The sequence below is a fragment of the Spathaspora passalidarum genome (genome assembly GCF_000223485.1).
Source record: "Spathaspora passalidarum NRRL Y-27907 unplaced genomic scaffold SPAPAscaffold_3, whole genome shotgun sequence".
Classification (NCBI taxonomy): Eukaryota; Fungi; Ascomycota; class Pichiomycetes; order Serinales; family Debaryomycetaceae; genus Spathaspora; species Spathaspora passalidarum.
Window position 1 is genome coordinate 865710 of NW_006767427.1, and position 17920 is coordinate 883629.

Consider the following 17920-nt stretch of genomic DNA (forward strand, 5'->3'; position numbering starts at 1 on the left):
ATCATCGATAACAGCAAATGTTTGATGTGTTTGCTCGCCTCAGTGTGCTTCTGGAAATTAACTTAAAAAAAATATCAGTGACGTCCGTTTCTTTTTGCGCTGATGTGGACCCAACGGTAAATAAATTCTGGTCATTCTTTAACTAATTTGAAAAATCTGCTAACTTCATATCTGCTAATATTTGATGCTTGGCAATATCGGGAATAGTGGGTATAGATTAGCTGTGACTACAAGTTGACTATTCCCCTCTGCGATAAACCAAAAGAAACGTGTAAGGAACAGAAACTTGGAAAATAAAGGATATCCCCAAATGAGATAGTTCTCGGATTGTTCCCACTCGGCTAATCTGCATCTGGAAATACCAAGACGTGACATATAACGATGACATGTCAGATATGATGAGATACATGACTCCCCTACTCTATTCTCGTATATATTTTTGCGTTTGTTGCGTTACTTTTATTTCTTATTGCACAAGTGTTGTTTCGAATGCTAATGAGCAGTCATTCATGCAGTTTTAAACTTTTCTTTGAAGCGACATATAGACATTTCTCCATTCTATGATATAATACTTGATTACTTCATAGTTGACAAATATTCTCTACCCAAGTCACATTTTAGAAATTTTTTTTGTTTTTTTATTTGTAAAAACTTTCAATGGCTACAAGGCATCATCCTATATGTAGATTGAAAATGGACATCTAGCGAGTCAGGATATTACTTCAACATTCTTCTTGTTGTTGAAACTGTAGAGGTCAGTGCATGATCCAACACGCGCTACCAAATTCACGTGTTACATTTTCCCCAAATATTTACGCGTTTGTTTTTAATTTCTATCAACCTCTGGAGTAACACAACAACCATGGAACAAGATAGGAATGCTGTTGCGGCAGCAAACGATGCAGAAGACGTACTTGGTCTCGATCAACCACTTAAACTCAAGAAACGGGCAAAGATAGCCCGGATAGACAATCAAAGGATCTTCAGCAGTCATGGAATACCCTATATTGTAAAGAACCATTCCCAACTAAGCAGAACAATCCTGCGCAATGACCGTCATTTCATGAAGAAATACCCATTAGCGAGTAAAAGTCAGAAATTGGATCACGAATATAACAATCTTGTTTCAGTGTTGCAGTTTTACCAACTATGGTGTCACGGTCTATTCCCCAAGGCTAACTTTAGAGATTGTATTCAGCTTATTCGAGGTTTAGGAGGCAAGAGTCCTCAGTTAAAGCTTTATAGACGACAGTTGATGGAGGCGGAATTGAATAAGTTGAGGGTCGAAAAGGGCATTATCGATAATGTTCCTGAGGATATAGACGTGGATGCTTCTTTGTCTGAAGTGAACCAGCCCGTTGATGCTAGTGCTACTGGAGAAACTAGCGTGCAAGCCAATGTGGGTGATGAAGATGATGATTGGGATTTCATGAATGTGGCTGCTCCTCGAAACAGGTTATTTGTGGGTGATGATGATGACGACGACGATGACGACTTGTATCAGGTTCCTGAACACCCAGTGGAGACCAGAGATAAGATCGTGGAGCAAGCTAATAATTCTAAAGACACATCTAAAGAAACAGATGAATTAGACGACCCATTCAGTGACGATGAAGATCTCGAACTTGTTGCTGCTCAATTGACCCAAGCTCCACAAGAAAGCGAACACCCAGAACCACCGTTTGAAGACGATGAAAACGATCTAGAGTTGATGAGAGAATTTGGAATGTGAACTAAGCAGTAATATAAATCTTCCTATACATACTTGCATGATTAAATATATTTGACACCACATCAGGATTAATTTCCTTATTGTAGTTTTCTGAAAACAAGGCAATAATATACCCGCCACTTCTCAAATAAACATCGACCATTTTCCTGTCCTCGCTAGACTTCCGAACGATTTTCGAATTGTGTCTGTAGAATGGCATCAATATTCCGTGGTTCAAAGTGGAGTTCTTTTTGGGATTCTTATATTCTACACCAAATTCAGACATGAAGGCTTTGTAATGGATCGAATTTTCAAAATATTGAAGATCATGGGATTTGCCATGGACACCAATCACTCTCGTCATAAACTCGTCATGAGTTCCTTTCAATTTGATCATGCGGCTGGCATGACGGAAACTCTCGGCTTCCACTTTGGTTTCATTAGGTGGGAAGTACTCTCTTGGGATTTGATATGGTTCGGCAATTCGGATTTCTAAGATATACACAAAGTCAAAAGTATAATTGGTAGCCAACACCTTGGCGAGGATCGTGGCCGCACTCTTGAGAGATCCGACTGAAAACAACAAATTCCAAAGATGTTTCTCGTCCACAGGCAGTTTGGGTTCGTTGACATGGGTTCCATTGCCATATTTGAAGAATCGAAAATTATGGTTTTGTGTGTATGGACCACCAGATCCGTCTTTTTCAAACACTAGTAGTGATCGAGAACTCGTGGGTCTACCTAGTTGTTTGCGTAGATCTGTTAATTCATTAGTCAAGTTATTTATGGGGAATGTAGGGGAGTTTCTTTGCTGGATTTTTGATCTCACATCTTCAATTGAACTGTCCAACGTCATCATAATGTCCCTACTCACAAGTTGCAACTTTTTGCAACTCTCTTCGGTAAATTCATCCTTGGAAAAACTATCAAATATTGACAATATACCAATAGCTTCATTGTTTCGGGTTAATAATGGTACTCCACAATAAAACTTTATAAATGGCAGACCGGTAACTAGTGGATTCATGGCAGTTCTCCAATCAGAAGAAGCATCCAATAACAAGAAATACCCTTGAGAAAGTAACGCATGAGAATCAATGGCAACACAACGAGGCACATCATTCATATCCAACATAGTCTCGACTTTGAAATAACATTTGAAATTATCCACTAACGAAATGGACACCCCTGAAACCAGAAACACCTTCTTTAGTTTAGACACGGTTTTCCTGAAAAGAGTAGGTTCGGACCAGTGTGGTAGGTCTTTATAGCGGGAAACAGCGTTTAATCGAGATGGTTCACTATAACATTCAGGTGGCTTCATGTATCCACTGCTTTGTAAACATGGTGGACAGGGTACTTTTGATAAGTTCCATTTTCCCTACACTAGTTAGTAGATATTCCCAAAAAATGTGTTTTAAGTAGACATACCTTGGAATACGCGTCAATAAAGTGAGCTTTAGTCAGTGGAATAGGAATCAAAATGAATTCATTTGGTGAACCAATCAATGAAGTTGGTATAGTTTGACTCCTTTTTGAAATGGGACTACCACTACGAGGTGGTTTTCTAATCAACCTCAGTAAAGCAGAACCAGCAGAACCTTCCTTTACTCTATTTATATCTTTATGTCTTTTCATATTTGCAAGTATGAGAATTTACAAAGAGTTAAACGCTGATAATTTTTTTTTTTTCGCAGCCTAAATGTTTTCAATGCTCCACTAAATTTGTTATACTATTCTATTATGTACTACACACACGCTAAGCATCCTTCATGGCTGTATCTTTATCTTCATCCTTTTCTTCTTTGGCTTCGTCAATTCTTTCTAATTCACCACCACCGTTACTAGTAGCTTCTGCATCCTTCTTGGCTTTTTCAGCAGCTTCTCTTTCTTGTCTGGCCTTTTCTTCTTCCAACGAAAGTCTTAAAGCTAATGCCAAATCAGGATCCATATTTGGATCAATAAGGTCACCCGATCCAGCACCACCCCCGCCAAAGAAGTCCATTTCAGAAGCACCAGCAAAACTTTCATCCATCAAAATAGGACTGGTGGCAATGACTTCGTACAATAATTTAGGGCCGGGTGGGATAGTGACGAGATGAGAATTGTCATGGTTATTTATAATAGAATTGAACTTTTCCAACTTGGCCGTGTTTACCGACTCTTCCCCGAAATTTATAATATCAATAGCAACGTTATTCTTCTTCATCTTCTTGGCCAATTTCTCCAATTCCTTATCGGTTTCCAGAATGGGGCTACCTACAAACACAATAATCCTTTGTTGTTGTACTTTATTCTCACGATGCTTCAACGCAAGCGCAGCAACTTGAATCCCACTGGAGAAGTGGTTATCCCCGGAGATTTTCGTTTCGTGTACCCCCGACAATATCTTTCCGAAATCAGTGGTTAAAGTGGATAATACTTGTGGTCCACTGCCACCGTATGCCAACAACCCTACTGTGTTTTCCGGGTTGGAATTGATCTTATTCTGGAAAATAAACTCGGTGGCTGTAAGTTGGGCATCATACCTGGACGTCAAGTAGTCTCCGTTCCTCATATACTCGGAGTTGTCAATGGCAATCATAGTAGCTTCGAGAACCATCTTGGGGCAGTTATTGTATATAATTGATGCAGGTGAATATGGGAAATTGGCAACTTATGTTAGTACTTCAGTTTGCTGTAGCCCGTTGTTGTTGCCACCGATAAAGTGAGCATTGAAAATTTCGAGTTTTGGGTTGAGGATTTTTTGGCCCCTTGTTATATGCAGGTGCTAACTAACCAACTAAGTCACAGTATTCATGTTTTGATTTCATTCAGACAACTATAGCCCCCATAATACAATCATAGAACAGCCATGGGATACACAAAGAAAGAGAAGGAGTTGCTAATACGACATCTCCAAGCACAAATGCAAAAGGTGGACCGGGAAATGGAAGACAAAATACACAAGCAGGCCAATGCCACTCGTCAGAAACTTCTACGTCGATTGAACGGAATCAGCGTTACTCTTTGGGACGTTAAGATTAAAGACGTGTTACAACTAGAGAGAAAGAAGAGATTGGTGGCCAAGACCTTGCTTAGAGATATTCAAGATATGAAGAGAGAAAGCTTTCGTGACATGAGATAGTCTTGACCTGTTCGATACCATTCAGGTGTATGATGATGTGAGAAATAGATAGCTTCTAGCAAGCATATTCGCCTAGTCTTCCTCTCCTCCTCCCGCACCCCCTCCAAGAAGGCACAGTCACGCATCAACAGGAGAAGCAATGCTACGATGGTGTTTTGGGAACCAAGCACCAAAAGTGGTTAACAATTATAATATCACTATACAGTATCATGATTCAAATAACTTACGTGTATAATATATCCAATAATAAAGTACAAAATAAAAATAAGCTGTAAAACTATCTATAAACCGCCAAGTCCAATAGCAAACAACCTAAGCATCTTCAGGAATATCATCATGGAAGTATTTACCTTCAGTGGTTTCCTTAATGATACCAGCTCTAATACACCAATCACCAAATGGTTCTCCATCTTCTCTTTCCAAACTCCATCTCTTGAACAATGGTTTCAAAATATCCAAGATTTCATCTTCCTTGATGGAATATCTGTAAATCTTGTTCAATCTTTGACCATGGTGGCCACCACCCAATAACAAGTTGTATGCACCATAAGCTTTTCCAACTAAAGCAACTTCAGCCAACCATGGTCTAGCACAACCATTTGGACAACCAGTCATTCTCATAACCACAGAATCATGTCTTAATCCGTATTCTTCCAAGGCTAATTCTAACTTGGAGATCAATACTGGCAAGTATCTTTCAGATTCAGCCATGGCTAAACCACAGGTTGGGAAAGCGACACAAGCAGCAGATGATAATCTCAAAGCGGAGAAATCAGTATTGTCTAACTTGTATTTAGCTAATAATGACTTGACAACATTCAAGTCGGCATCATCAATGTTAGAAATAACAAGATGTTGGTTACCAGTTAATCTAAATTCACCAGATTTCTTAGTTTCCAAGAATTGTGCAATCTTCTTTAACCCAGTCTTTTGTGGTAATTCAGCAGTATCTTCAATTCTACCATTTTCAATAAATGCAGTGAAATGGTTGAACCCTAATTCATCCTTACACCATCCAAAGTAATCAACGTTGGATTCAATCTTGAATTCACGAGGTTCAGCAAACTTCCAACCCAATAATTCTTCAACCTTACTCTTGTATACATCAACACCTAAATCATCAATGGTGTACTTCAATCTAGCGTGCTTTCTGTTAGTTCTGTCACCGAAATCTCTTTGAACCAACATAATCTTTTCACAGACAAGATGGATTTGGTCCTTAGCAACGTAACCAAACATAGAACCAGTTCTTGGGTAAGTCTTCTTGTTGTTATGAGTAGAACCCATACCACCACCGACTAAAACATTGAAACCAACAACTTCGTTGTCTTCAACAATGGCAATCAAACCGATATCATGGGCATAGACATCTACATCATTGTATGGAGGAACAGTGATGACAACCTTGAACTTTCTTGGCAAGTAAACCTTACCATACATTGGTTCAAAATCTTCCAAAGCATTACCAGCGACCAAAGTCTTCTTCTTGGCTGGACCTTCCTTTCTGTTTTCCCAGTTGGCACTGTCACCTGGCTTATCCCCGTCATCTTCACCTTGTAACCAAATTTCGTGATAGGCAGTGGTTCTAGGTAACAAATGTTCAGAAATCAAAGCACCAACTTGAGAAACTTGGGTATGGATCTTAGCATTGTGAGGTAAAGCAGAAACCATAACGTTTCTGTTGACATCACCACAAGCAGCCAAAGTATCCATCAAAACGGAATTCATACCTCTAATGGATGGCTTTAAGTTATGTTTAACAACACCGTGTAATTGGAAAGTGGCTCTGGTAGTTAATTTCAAAGTACCATTACCTCTAACATCAGACAATTCATCCAATCTCAAGTATTGTTTAGGAGTGGCAATACCACCTGGCAATCTAGCACGAACCATGAACGCATAGGCTGGCTCTAAACCTTGAGCTTTACGGTCATCTCTGATATCACGGTCATCTTGCATATAAATACCATGGAACTTGGTCAATTGTTGATCTACAGCAGAAATAGCACCAGTAGATTGATCATTCAACCCTTCCACAATAGTACCTCTAAGATAATTAGAACCGAGCTTCATGTCTTCATTGGTTATTGGCTTTGGTTCTTCAACACCTTCAACATTGTCAACACCTAAAGCAGCCCAGATCTTTTCAATCCATTCATTGAATCCAGTTGAGAATCCATCGGCATCTTGATCGTCACCTAAACCTATATCAGCTAATTCAACACCACCATAAAGTTTTAATTTAGCCCACAAGTCCTTGGCTGGCTTGTTATAGTAGTGCTTGTCTTCCTTTCTTGGCCAATATTGAGAATCACCCAAACCGAAAACAGAGAATTTAACACTGGCTAAATCTAAATCAACCGAGTTCTTAATACCATCCCAGAATTGTTTACCATTGGTTGGGAATTCACCTTGACCAGAAGTAGAGGTGACAAAGACAATGTTGGTTTCAGTAGGCAAGTCTTCAACGGCAATATCATCCATTTGTAAAACAGTAGATTTTAATCCTCTACCTAAGGCTTGTCTGTTGATCTTCTTGGCGACAGCTTCGGCATTACCACCATCAGAAGCAAAAGCAACAGTCAATGGAGGACCACTTAATCCTTGTAACAACTTAGCAAATGATTCATCAGCAATCTTCTTTTGTTGTGCCTTAGCTTCAGTGTTGGCAGTAGCAGTCAAGTTTCTGGACAAAAGTGGATCCTTAGTAGCCAACAAAGTCAATCTGTTTTCTCTTTCCAAGAAATCTTGCAATTGTTTTCTCAAGTTGGAAGAATCTAATTTGAAAATATCAGCTTCATTTTCAATGGTTGGATCATATCTGTATAATGGCCAGTAACCGCTATCAACAGCCTTCTTGGTTTCTTGTAAGACAGCTAAAGCGTCATCAGATTCCTTCTTGTATGGCAAGTAAGCCAAGACAATAGATGGACCTTGGAACTTTTCAGCTTCAAGGAATGCTTGCAAGACTTGAGTGTATGACGAGTAAATGGCAACAGAGGCAACATAACATCCACCATAGTTCATGGCATACAATCCAACGTCTTTCTTTCTGAATCCGTTGATGGTCTTTTCTTGGTTCTTTTCAGCATATGGTTCAGAATCAATGATCAACATGTTGATGTTCTTGCCGGAAGTGATAACATTGTGAACACCAGAAGAACCCAAATCGTAAGCCCAGGCATCGGAACCAATCAACCAGTTCTTTTCTTGGCTGAAATATTGGCTCAAGGCCAATAACTCACGAGCAATAGTGGAAGTCTTGTCGGTTTCCAATAAGGCAACAATTTCTTGAGATAATTTGGCTTCAACAACACCAACTTCTCTAACTTGAACTAACCAAGTAGATAACAATTCAATCAACTTGGTGTCATTACCAGACTTGAATTGGTTCTTCTTGACAGCATTTTGGACCAAGGAAATCAAGTTTTCTCTTTGTTCTTGGTCATACAAGAAAGAACCGAACCCGAATTCAGGATTGGTTTCGAGACCAATGTTTTCGGCTTGGAATTCATTCAACACGTTCAAGTTATCTGGGTTAACTTGTTGTAAAACTTTCAAATAGGCTTGTTCCAAGGAGTGAGCTTCAGCTACGGCACCAGCAAGATCATCTTGTTGTTTCTTGGAAGACTTGGTAGCCAATTCAGTGTTGACCTTACCGAAGGACAAGTTTTGCACGGTGGATTCTGATCTGACGTTGGCCAACAAGTTGTTGATTGCTTGTTGATATCCTTCTGACTTGATGTATCCAAAAGTAGCAGAGACGATCTTGGTGAAGGTCTTTAAAGTTTGATATTCTGGATATTGTTGGAAAAAGTCAAGCAATACTGGGGAGAAGGAAGCAAATGGGGTGGTTGTTTGTTGAACAATAGTGAGGGTTTCAACGGATGAAGGAATAATCTTGAGCAATTGAGCTAATTGGAATGGTTGATATAATTTGATACTGATTAATAATGCATCAGCTTTAGTGGCAGCTTCAACCAAGGCATCACTTAATTGACCCAAGTACAAGATAGTATCCTTTTGTTTGGCAACCTTGTTGACAATTTCAAATGGTTTAACTTCATAGTGCGATATGATGTGTTCAACTGAGTAATCTTGGACGGATTCAAGCAATATTTCTGAAGGTAATTTGACTGATTCGTTAACCAAGTAAGTGGTTGGAGCAAAAAAGTGGAACACAAAAGTATTTAAGTTTTCACTCAAGTTGTAAGCAACAGTAGCAAACTTGGAAGCTTCGTTGGCAGTTTGGGAAACCAAAACTGGGAAATGCAAATCTCTTAATGAGGTAACAATAGCAAAGTCAAAGTTGTTTAATTCAACATGGGCAACAACCTTGTTTGATTTGAAAGCAGACGATGACAAGTGTGGCAAACTGTTGAAAAGGGTGACACCGTCAGTGGCAACAGTGACGAATTCGTTGTTGTCTTGAGCTTGGTCAAGGTATTCTTGAATGATGGTAAATGGATCATTCGAGTTGACTAAAGTGGTTGCTTGCGGCAAGACGGAAGTAAATGACGACTCAACGGACTTGGCAGGTTGAGTGACAAATACAGTACCACCAATAGCATTAACGGTATGAGCAACTGTAAGATAGTGTTAGTAAAATTAGTTCAAGCTAAAAATAGGCCGCCGCTACCGGGGGGGTGCTGCCAGATCTGAGAATCCAAGAAAATGAAAACTCGTAATCAGCTGTCAAAAGGGAAGGTGACACATACTCGCTTGTTGTTGGTTGATACTCATGACTGTCAATTTAAATCTGGATAACTCAAAAGTGTACTAGAAAGAGACTAAACCAAAGAAAGAACCGGATTCACTTCAACTTATAATTGTTAGGGGCCTTTGAAACTGCAGAAAATTCTGATAGTGACTGTTAGCGGGAAAAAGTTTATTATTGTTGCTTGTGTGCAGGAAAGCTCATTTAAAATCTAATCTTCATCATCGCACGTGATTTCTAATAATCGCGAACCAAATTTGTTTGATTGGGCCAACATTGTTAATTGGCCTCTATGCAGTGCGACATCTCGTAAACAATCGAATTAATAACCCACGGCTTGACTCTGAGATTGTTTCCCGCGCCGGTAAGGGCAGGAGTTTCGTTTTGTGGTTTTGGGGAAGGAACGTGACTAAACAAATTCCATATCTCGGGGTTTGAAATGGAAAATGTTTGCTGTTCACAATCAATTACTGCAAAATTAAACAAAACTTTCCATTGTATGATGTGGCAATTTTTGCGATCGGGGTACACGATAGGAGTTTAGTATCTAAAACCATACCCCGTAAATCACATGTGTTGTGTTGATTCTCCACATTCTTGCTGGTTCACTTACGAGTTGCGCAATACAAGCTGGAAATTAGCATTGCCATGTTTTTTTTTGCGCCAATTTATGTTGGCATACGCAATACTCTTTTCCTTTTACCAAAGTGTATCCAGGATAGAATTTCATCCAAGCCTTGCTAATAAGAAAAAGGGGCCATTTAGCTCGGGACTTTTCTTTTCGGGGTTGGTTCTCCAATTTGTGTTTTTTTTTTTTTTTTGCTACATTTGGTAAAACAATCTCAACATTATTAAAGTCAAAACTAAACGGTAGAAAACTTTTAACCTATAAACCGGGGGAAAATTACTAAACAAGTGTCAACAAGGCGAACTTACAGTTCAATTAAATGACAAACGACCATACGAATCTATTACAGTTTTTCAGAACAATTTTGAATACTATCTTCTTCTATTGGGCAGTCTCTTCCACGCAGCATGATCCTTTGGTCGGTAATTTAGTGTACCAATACACGAACTATAAGGAACCAAATGATTATACGCTTCTTTGCCATTTGTAGGAGATTTAATATTGGTGTAAGCCTTGTATACACTCAATGGAGTCCATTCCACATCCTGATCACTTCTCTTTCTAATAGATCGCTGGGGAGACGCATGTGCCTGACTATGCGAATGTTGCATGTTGGGATCACCTAGAAATACATCTTGAATAAGAAACTCCTCCCGAATTGTTTTCCGAACTGCATCTGAGATAGTCTTTGGCTCCAAATTAGATAATTTGATCCGGATGTTATTCAAAAGATTCACGGGACACGACGACAGTTCATCATTGGGCCACTCATATATTGGAACCGTAACAAATTCATCAGTGGGGTGAGCAGGAGCAGCAGTGAGGAATTTCAGATTGTTATTATACTCATAATTCAATTCATTTTGCAATTGAAGAAAATCGGGAGTTTCATGGGTTTCATCAGACATAAACAACGGGGTAGTCATCATTTGTTCTCCATCCATTACGTTGTCCAAAAACCGAAAACTAGCATCAATATCTTGATTGAAATTGTAGTCATCGGTAACAGGCTTATCCACCAAATTACCTAAAAACTCAGTATTATCTGTTTCATACTCCGTTGATGAAAACGACGGCCTCAACAGATGCACAGTTTGCACGGTGTGGTTGGAAATCGACGGAGAAATGTCAATGTTGTTATGAGGTAAATCTTGCAACTGCTGGGCAAACGACAAATAATCCCATTCACTCTTGGATAGGGCATCAACCTCGCCGTTGGATTTGTTAGGCTCTTCGTTGTATTCTATAGGATCATGATGAAATTCTTCATGTGAATAAGACAAGTCCATTTTACACAGGACCCAAATTTATTAAAAACTGACTGTCTTAGATGTGATACTCTCCTCTTTTTGAGTTCTTTCCTGGTTATTCTGTTAAGGAAAGTGATGTTTGGATATGTACTTTGTTTTATATGAGGATGAACAAACTGCTTGAAATCACTTACCAGAAATGGCTGACTATGGTTGAGATTGGCTAGACACTCAGATTAGGAATACTTGAACTGGGTGAGACTGGTTTAGGAATATCAAATAAACAAAGAAAGAATAGCAAGTTAGGAATTCCTTGTTGAGCAAATATATTTATAAATGAGTTTGCAAAAAAGTGGAACTGTAAGAAATTTTGTTATGGGAATTGATAGAAATTCAAAAGTAAACCTTATAGGAGTGGAATACGGCTCAAAGATACCATCAAGTACTAAAAAGCAATATAGTCAGTGTCAAAATGCCGTGGAATGTTCTGGACTTGCAGAAGTTCCTTTTCTTTTAAGGCAAGTGAAGGATTGGCTTTGTTCTAGATCACGTTTTTTGCAGCCAAAAGCTTTTACCTGGCATTATTTTATTGATACGCCACGCACATCCTGACTATTTCAACCGACCCTTCTTTAGCTTGGGCTGCTAGATAGTATTATTTATATTATTTATATTATATATACACATATTATATATAGAAGATGTATTGTATTATTTGGTGTTTACAGACAAACCCCTACAGGTATTGCGCGCACAGAAAATACTCAAGGAGAGAATAAGCATGGTTCTGCAACGGCAAGTGTAAGTTGCTAGTACTTTTCGCTGCATTGAAAATACTTCACATCATGTAACAGAAAACCTAAGAAGAGTCCCTCCTCCTCCGACTTCCCCTCATCCGCAAGTGTCTCCACCAGCTTCTGTACTAACTGATGGTTGGATTAATTACCCCTCCTCCCGGTTTGTTTGAAGGTTATCTCACATTTGACTACTTGTTATCAGACAAAGACGATTTTTACATAATTTTGAGCTTTGAAAAGACACAATTATTTTTATAATACTTTTACATGATTATAGCTGTGGCCATAAAGTGGAGTAAAATGGTTGTGACCAATTGAGAGGGTCACCTTTAGCTTGTGTCGGTCGAGAGCGGCGGGTCGGGCCTGAGTCGGCCTGAAACGGTGAGCTTTTTTTTTTTTTTTTTTGTTGAGCGAACATGATTCTGAAATAAGAGTCATTTTTTATAACTAAATTTTTCATTCAAAGTGGAGATACTCCTTCAAAACCACATTATGTTAAGGCTATCAGTTCCTTCAATTGCCTTAAAGAAGCAATTGACTGCTAGCAATGTCAGTCGATATGCATATATGCAATCTCGCCGATTGTTGAGTACGCCAAGTGTAGAAACACCAGCCCAACAACGATGGTCTGAATTGCCAAAACAGGATTTCACCCCAGAAGGTGAACCAGATTATCTCAAGCTCATCTTGACTTCGCGAGTATATGACGTTGTCGATGAGGCCGGTACCCCACTTACACACGCCATTAACTTGTCGCATCGTTGTGGTGCCAATATTTTCATGAAGCGAGAAGATCTACTTCCTGTATTCTCCTTCAAGTTGCGTGGTGCATACAATATGATTGCCCATTTGCACGCCAATTCCAAACAACCAATTGCCGGGGTCATTGCTTGTTCGGCTGGTAACCACGCTCAAGGTGTTGCTTATTCGGCCAATAAGTTGGATATCCCCGCCACCATCGTCATGCCTACTCCTACCCCTTCGATTAAGTACACCAATGTTTCTCGTTTAGGTTCGCAAGTTGTGTTGTTTGGAGACGATTTTGATTCTGCCAAGGGCGAATGTGCCCGATTGAGTAGCTTGAATGGCTTGATTGACATCCCCCCATTTAACCACCCCTATGTCATTGCTGGTCAAGGTACCATTGCCCTTGAGCTCACGAGACAGTTGCGCTTGGATAAATTGTCGGCGTTGTTTGTTCCTGTCGGTGGTGGAGGGTTGATTGCCGGTGTGGCTGTGTACTTGAAGAAGATTGCTCCTCATGTCAAGATTATCGGGGTGGAAACATATGACGCTGATGCATTGTATCAAAGTCTTAAGAATAATAAACTGACTGTGTTGGATAAAGTGGGGTTATTTGCTGACGGTACCGCAGTCAAGGTTTTGGGTGATGAAACTTGGAGACTATGTCAAGGATTGGTTGATGAAGTTGTCCGTGTAGACACTGATGAATTGTGTGCTGCCATTAAGGATATCTTTGAAGATACCAGACTGATTACCGAACCATCGGGTGCATTGTCTGTTGCTGGTCTCAAGCGTTATATTCAAGACCATCCGGAAATCGACCATCGTGAAAAGACGTACGTTCCTATTTTGTCTGGTGCCAATATGAATTTCGACAGATTAAGATTTGTCAGTGAACGTGCTGTTCTTGGTGAAGGTAAGGAAATTTCATTTGCTGTGACCATTCCAGAAAAGCCAGGTGAGTTTGCCAGGTTGCAAAAGATAATTAATCCAAGAGCCATTACCGAATTTTCGTACAGATGCAGCGGTGAATCCAAGGCCAACATTTTTGTGTCCTTCAATGTCATTGATCAAGACCGTGAAAAGTCAACTATACTTGAAGCCATGGAATCTACCGGATACAATGTCGTTGATATTTCCAATAACGAACTTGCTAAGTCCCATGGAAGATATCTTGTTGGTGGTAAGTCTCATGATCAACGATACAAGACAGAAAAGATTTTCCAATTTGAATTCCCTGAGAAGCCCAACGCCTTGTTTAATTTCTTGCAAGCATTAAAGAGTGACTGGGACATCAGTTTGTTCAACTACAGAAACCACGGGCACGATGTTGGTAAGGTCTTGTGTGGGTTTGTGTTGCCCGAGGGTTCGGAAGAAGAGTTCCAAGTATTTTTGAAGGAGTTGGGCTATGTCTACGTGGAAGAAACTGACAATGTGTTCTACCAGAAGTTTTTAAAAAGTGATTAGAAAATAAATAAATATATATATGTACAAGATTATATCTAATCTTTTCGCAAGAATGCTTGGTATGCATCGTTACCAATGCTGACTCGTCCATCTGCTTTCATTTGTTTCTTTCCTTCCTTTTGACGTTCTAATAACTTCTTGTATCGGGATATATCAGCAGCATGCAATTTCTGGGTAACATCCTTTCTGCGTGCTTTGACAGTTTCACGAGCCACGACTTTCCCACCAACTTTAGCCTGGATGGCAACTTCAAACAATTGCATCTTCAAGTACTTTTTGAATTTGGAAACATACTCTTTCCCCTTGGACTGAGCTTGATCACGATGGACAATCGTGGTCAATGCATCTTGAGCAATTCCATTGACACAAAGCTCCATCTTGACAATATCGGACTTCTTATACCCAGCTTCTTCATAATCGAGAGAAGCATACCCTTTAGTGCACCCTTTTAAACTGCCAAAGAAATCTTCCACTAGTTGTGCTGTGGGGATCTCAAATTTAAGTAGGACCTGACCAGTATTCAAGTACTCCAAATCCTTTTGTATTCCTCGATTGTTTAAACATAATGTGAGGACATTACCAAGATATTCACCAGGAAGGGTCATGATTGCCTCTACGTACGGTTCCATAAAACAATCAACTTTCGCACGTTCGTTCACGTCGGGGAATTGGTCAGGATTGCTGACAATCTCTTCCGTTGCGTCTTTGTACACTACTTTGTAAGGCACAGTTGGGGCAGTTAAGATAATCTTGGCACCGTATTCCTTCTCTAATCTCTCCTTAAACACAGAAGCATGCAATGATCCTAGGAATCCTAATCTCCAACCTAGACCTAAAGCATTCGAGGTTTCCTTTTCCAAATGGACCGATCTATCATTCAACACCAAGTTCTGCATTTGGTCATCCATAACTTTGAATTCAACACCTTCGGCAGGGAACGCACCGACAAACACCATCGGTTTTGGTTCTTCAAACCCAGGCAATGGCTCAAGTCCTTGCGATTTACCTGATTGGAAGAATGTGTCACCAACAAGTGCCTCCCTGGGGTTCTTCATTCCGGGGATAACATAGGCAACTTGTCCTGCCTTGATTTCATCCATGGGCATTCTGTCAGGGTACATTATCCCTACTTCTTTGACCTCGTATGTGTTGTTGGAGTGAGCGGAAAGGATCTTCATTCCCTTTTTCAATTTCCCGTCCACAACAAAGACAAGCATGACTACACCCACGTATGTGTCGTGCCAGGAGTCAACAAGCAAAGCCTTGAGTGGTTTGCTGGCATCACCCTCAGGAGAAGGAATGTTGTCGATAACACTAGGGATAATTTGTTCCACATTCAACCCGGTCTTGGCGCTCACGGCAATACAATCCTCTCGAGGTAACTCAAATGTTCCTTCCACCTGGTCCATGGCCCGCGGGATATCCGCCAGGTCGAGGTCAATCTTATTGATTATAGGAATCAACTTCAACCCCATACTATACGCCAAATAAAAATTAGCCACTGTTTGCGCCTGCACTCCTTGGGATGCATCCACGAGCAAGAGTGCCCCACCGCACGAGGCATAACTTCGACTTACTTCAGCACGAAAATCTACATGGCCTGGCGTATCCACCAAATGCAACAAGTAGTCTTGTCCTTGTCTATTGTAGATCATAGACACGGTCTGGGCCTTGACGGTGATGCCTCGTTCCCGCTCCACATCGAGCTTGTCAAGAACCTGGGCATTAGAACCAGGCTGGATCACACCCGTGAGCTCCAAGAGCCGGTCAGAGAGGGTTGATTTGCCGTGGTCAACATGGGCTACTATGCTAAAGTTCCTATAATTTTCAATGGGGATTTTGGCGATGCGATCTTGGATGGATTTTCTGTAGGCTTCTTTGTTGAGGATTTGTTTCTTTTCCTCGACTGACTTTGGGATTGCTGCGGAGGAGTAGTTTCGTAGGAGGGACGAGCCTCTTAGTATGGAGAACAGCCTCGGTATTCTCCTCGGGATCAACAGTATGGACATGGGGTTGATTACTTTGGTGTTGATTGTTAACATCAAACGTCTGCCAAAATTTTTCACTGCGAATTACTGCGAACCAGAAACTGAGGTATATAAAATGTATTACTGTGAATAAACTACGAATAAACTAGGAATAAAAGTATATATAAACTACGCAGAGTTTGCCTTGGCAAAATCATTGACAAACTCAACCAACAACTTGACACTATCAAGAGTAACAGCATTGTAAATAGAAGCTCTCATACCACCAACAGAACGATGTCCCTTCAACCCAGCCAACTTCTTTTCACCCGCTTGCTTAATGAACTTGGCTTCCAATTCTTCATTTGGAAGTCTAAACACAACATTCATGTTTGATCTCACTTTAGGGTTAGTCACAGGCAAGCTGTAGAGATCAGGATATGCCTGCAAGGCCTCGTACAAGATCTTGGCTTTTTCCTGGTTGATCTTCTCAATGGCTGGTACACCACCTTGTTCAATCAACTTGTCAGTGACAAGCTTCAAAATATGACAGGTGAAGATTGGGATGGTGTTGTAGGCAGAATTGTTCTTGACTACAGTTGGGTAATGGAATGCAATTGGGACAATTGGAATGTTTAATTGTCTTAAAGTTTCATCGGAGGCTTGTTCCAATAACGACTTCTTGATGATGTAAATGGTCAACCCAGCTAACCCAATGTTTTTTTGAGCACCAGCCATGATTAACCCATATTTGCCAACGTCAATCTGCTTGGATAAGATGTTGGAAGACATATCGGCAACTAATTCAACGCCTTCGGATAAGTAATCAGGGCCAGGGATATCCTTGAATTCAACACCATGAACAGTTTCATTGTCACAGACGTACAAATAAGCGGTGTCCTTGTCAATTGGCTTCCATTCAGAGTATGGTGGGATAGTACCATACTTTTCACTCTTTGTGTTGACAACGATATCAACGTCAAATCCCAATCTCTCAGCTTCTTCGGCTGATTTCTTGGACCATGACCCGGTAACTGCGTATGCAGCCTTTCCTTTCTTGCCAGTTTTGTGGGCATAGTTGGCAAACAAGTTGTAGGCGATTGACGAGAATCCGGTGGTACCACCACCTTGCATGAAGAAGACTTCATGGGTGTCAGGGATATTGTACAATTTGGTCAAGTTAGCTTTGGTGTCGTCAATGACTTTAATGGCTGGTTTGGAACGGTGAGAGATTTCACCAATCCCGATATTGTCACCTTCATAAGTGATTAAATCGTAAGCAGCTTGTTGTAACACTGATGTTGGTAACAATGCAGGACCAGCACCGAAATAGTTTGGTTCTTCACGTTCTAAAGTTCTAGACATTGTGGTTGTGGTTGTGTAGTAAAGTAAAATAATAGTAAGAAGATCTAAAATTTCAGATTACGATTTTCTAGCACGGGACGGGGACAATCTACCACCGATGACTCAATTTTAATTTTTTTCGCGCGGGCTATGGCGCAATTGACTCTG

At 40.3% G+C, this 17920-nt stretch overlaps 9 protein-coding genes across 9 annotated transcripts; 3 read left to right on the forward strand and 6 right to left on the reverse strand. All coding sequences in view use genetic code 12, as the record gives it.

Annotated features, from left to right (window-relative positions):
- Window positions 1–845: 845 nt before the first annotated feature.
- Window positions 846–3349, reverse strand: SPAPADRAFT_150679 (uncharacterized protein; the record flags this gene model as incomplete). The annotated part of the gene is made up of 2 exons (XM_007374528.1): window positions 846–3092; window positions 3143–3349. The coding sequence occupies 2 exons, from the start codon at window positions 3347–3349 to the stop codon at window positions 1734–1736; spliced, it is 1566 nt and encodes a 521-aa protein (XP_007374590.1).
- Window positions 859–1797, forward strand: CSM3 (Csm3p; the record flags this gene model as incomplete). Its single annotated transcript, XM_007374529.1, has 1 exon — window positions 859–1797. The coding sequence occupies one exon, from the start codon at window positions 863–865 to the stop codon at window positions 1730–1732; it is 870 nt and encodes a 289-aa protein (XP_007374591.1).
- Window positions 3350–3405: 56 nt separating the features above from the next.
- On the reverse strand, window positions 3406–4392 carry RPN10 (proteasome regulatory particle base subunit; the record flags this gene model as incomplete). Its single annotated transcript, XM_007374530.1, has 1 exon — window positions 3406–4392. The coding sequence occupies one exon, from the start codon at window positions 4311–4313 to the stop codon at window positions 3471–3473; it is 843 nt and encodes a 280-aa protein (XP_007374592.1).
- A 108-nt stretch (window positions 4393–4500) lies between these two features.
- On the reverse strand, window positions 4501–9631 carry ECM17 (sulfite reductase (NADPH) subunit beta; the record flags this gene model as incomplete). The annotated part of the gene is made up of 2 exons (XM_007374531.1): window positions 4501–9424; window positions 9557–9631. 2 exons carry the CDS (start codon window positions 9579–9581, stop codon window positions 5151–5153), a joined length of 4299 nt encoding a protein of 1432 aa, XP_007374593.1.
- Window positions 4566–4838, forward strand: SPAPADRAFT_137055 (uncharacterized protein; the record flags this gene model as incomplete). Its single annotated transcript, XM_007374532.1, has 1 exon — window positions 4566–4838. One exon carries the CDS (start codon window positions 4566–4568, stop codon window positions 4836–4838), a length of 273 nt encoding a protein of 90 aa, XP_007374594.1.
- Window positions 9632–10464: 833 nt separating the features above from the next.
- FGR12 (Fgr12p) lies at window positions 10465–11472 on the reverse strand (the record flags this gene model as incomplete). Its single annotated transcript, XM_007374533.1, has 1 exon — window positions 10465–11472. One exon carries the CDS (start codon window positions 11470–11472, stop codon window positions 10555–10557), a length of 918 nt encoding a protein of 305 aa, XP_007374595.1.
- A 1231-nt stretch (window positions 11473–12703) lies between these two features.
- ILV1 (threonine ammonia-lyase) lies at window positions 12704–14487 on the forward strand (the record flags this gene model as incomplete). The annotated part of the gene is made up of 1 exon (XM_007374534.1): window positions 12704–14487. The coding sequence occupies one exon, from the start codon at window positions 12723–12725 to the stop codon at window positions 14439–14441; it is 1719 nt and encodes a 572-aa protein (XP_007374596.1).
- SPAPADRAFT_70994 (GTPase) lies at window positions 14477–16483 on the reverse strand (the record flags this gene model as incomplete). The annotated part of the gene is made up of 2 exons (XM_007374535.1): window positions 14477–16351; window positions 16463–16483. The coding sequence occupies 2 exons, from the start codon at window positions 16481–16483 to the stop codon at window positions 14477–14479; spliced, it is 1896 nt and encodes a 631-aa protein (XP_007374597.1).
- A 47-nt stretch (window positions 16484–16530) lies between these two features.
- Window positions 16531–17793, reverse strand: SER1 (O-phospho-L-serine:2-oxoglutarate transaminase; the record flags this gene model as incomplete). The annotated part of the gene is made up of 1 exon (XM_007374536.1): window positions 16531–17793. The coding sequence occupies one exon, from the start codon at window positions 17771–17773 to the stop codon at window positions 16598–16600; it is 1176 nt and encodes a 391-aa protein (XP_007374598.1).
- Window positions 17794–17920: the final 127 nt, after the last annotated feature.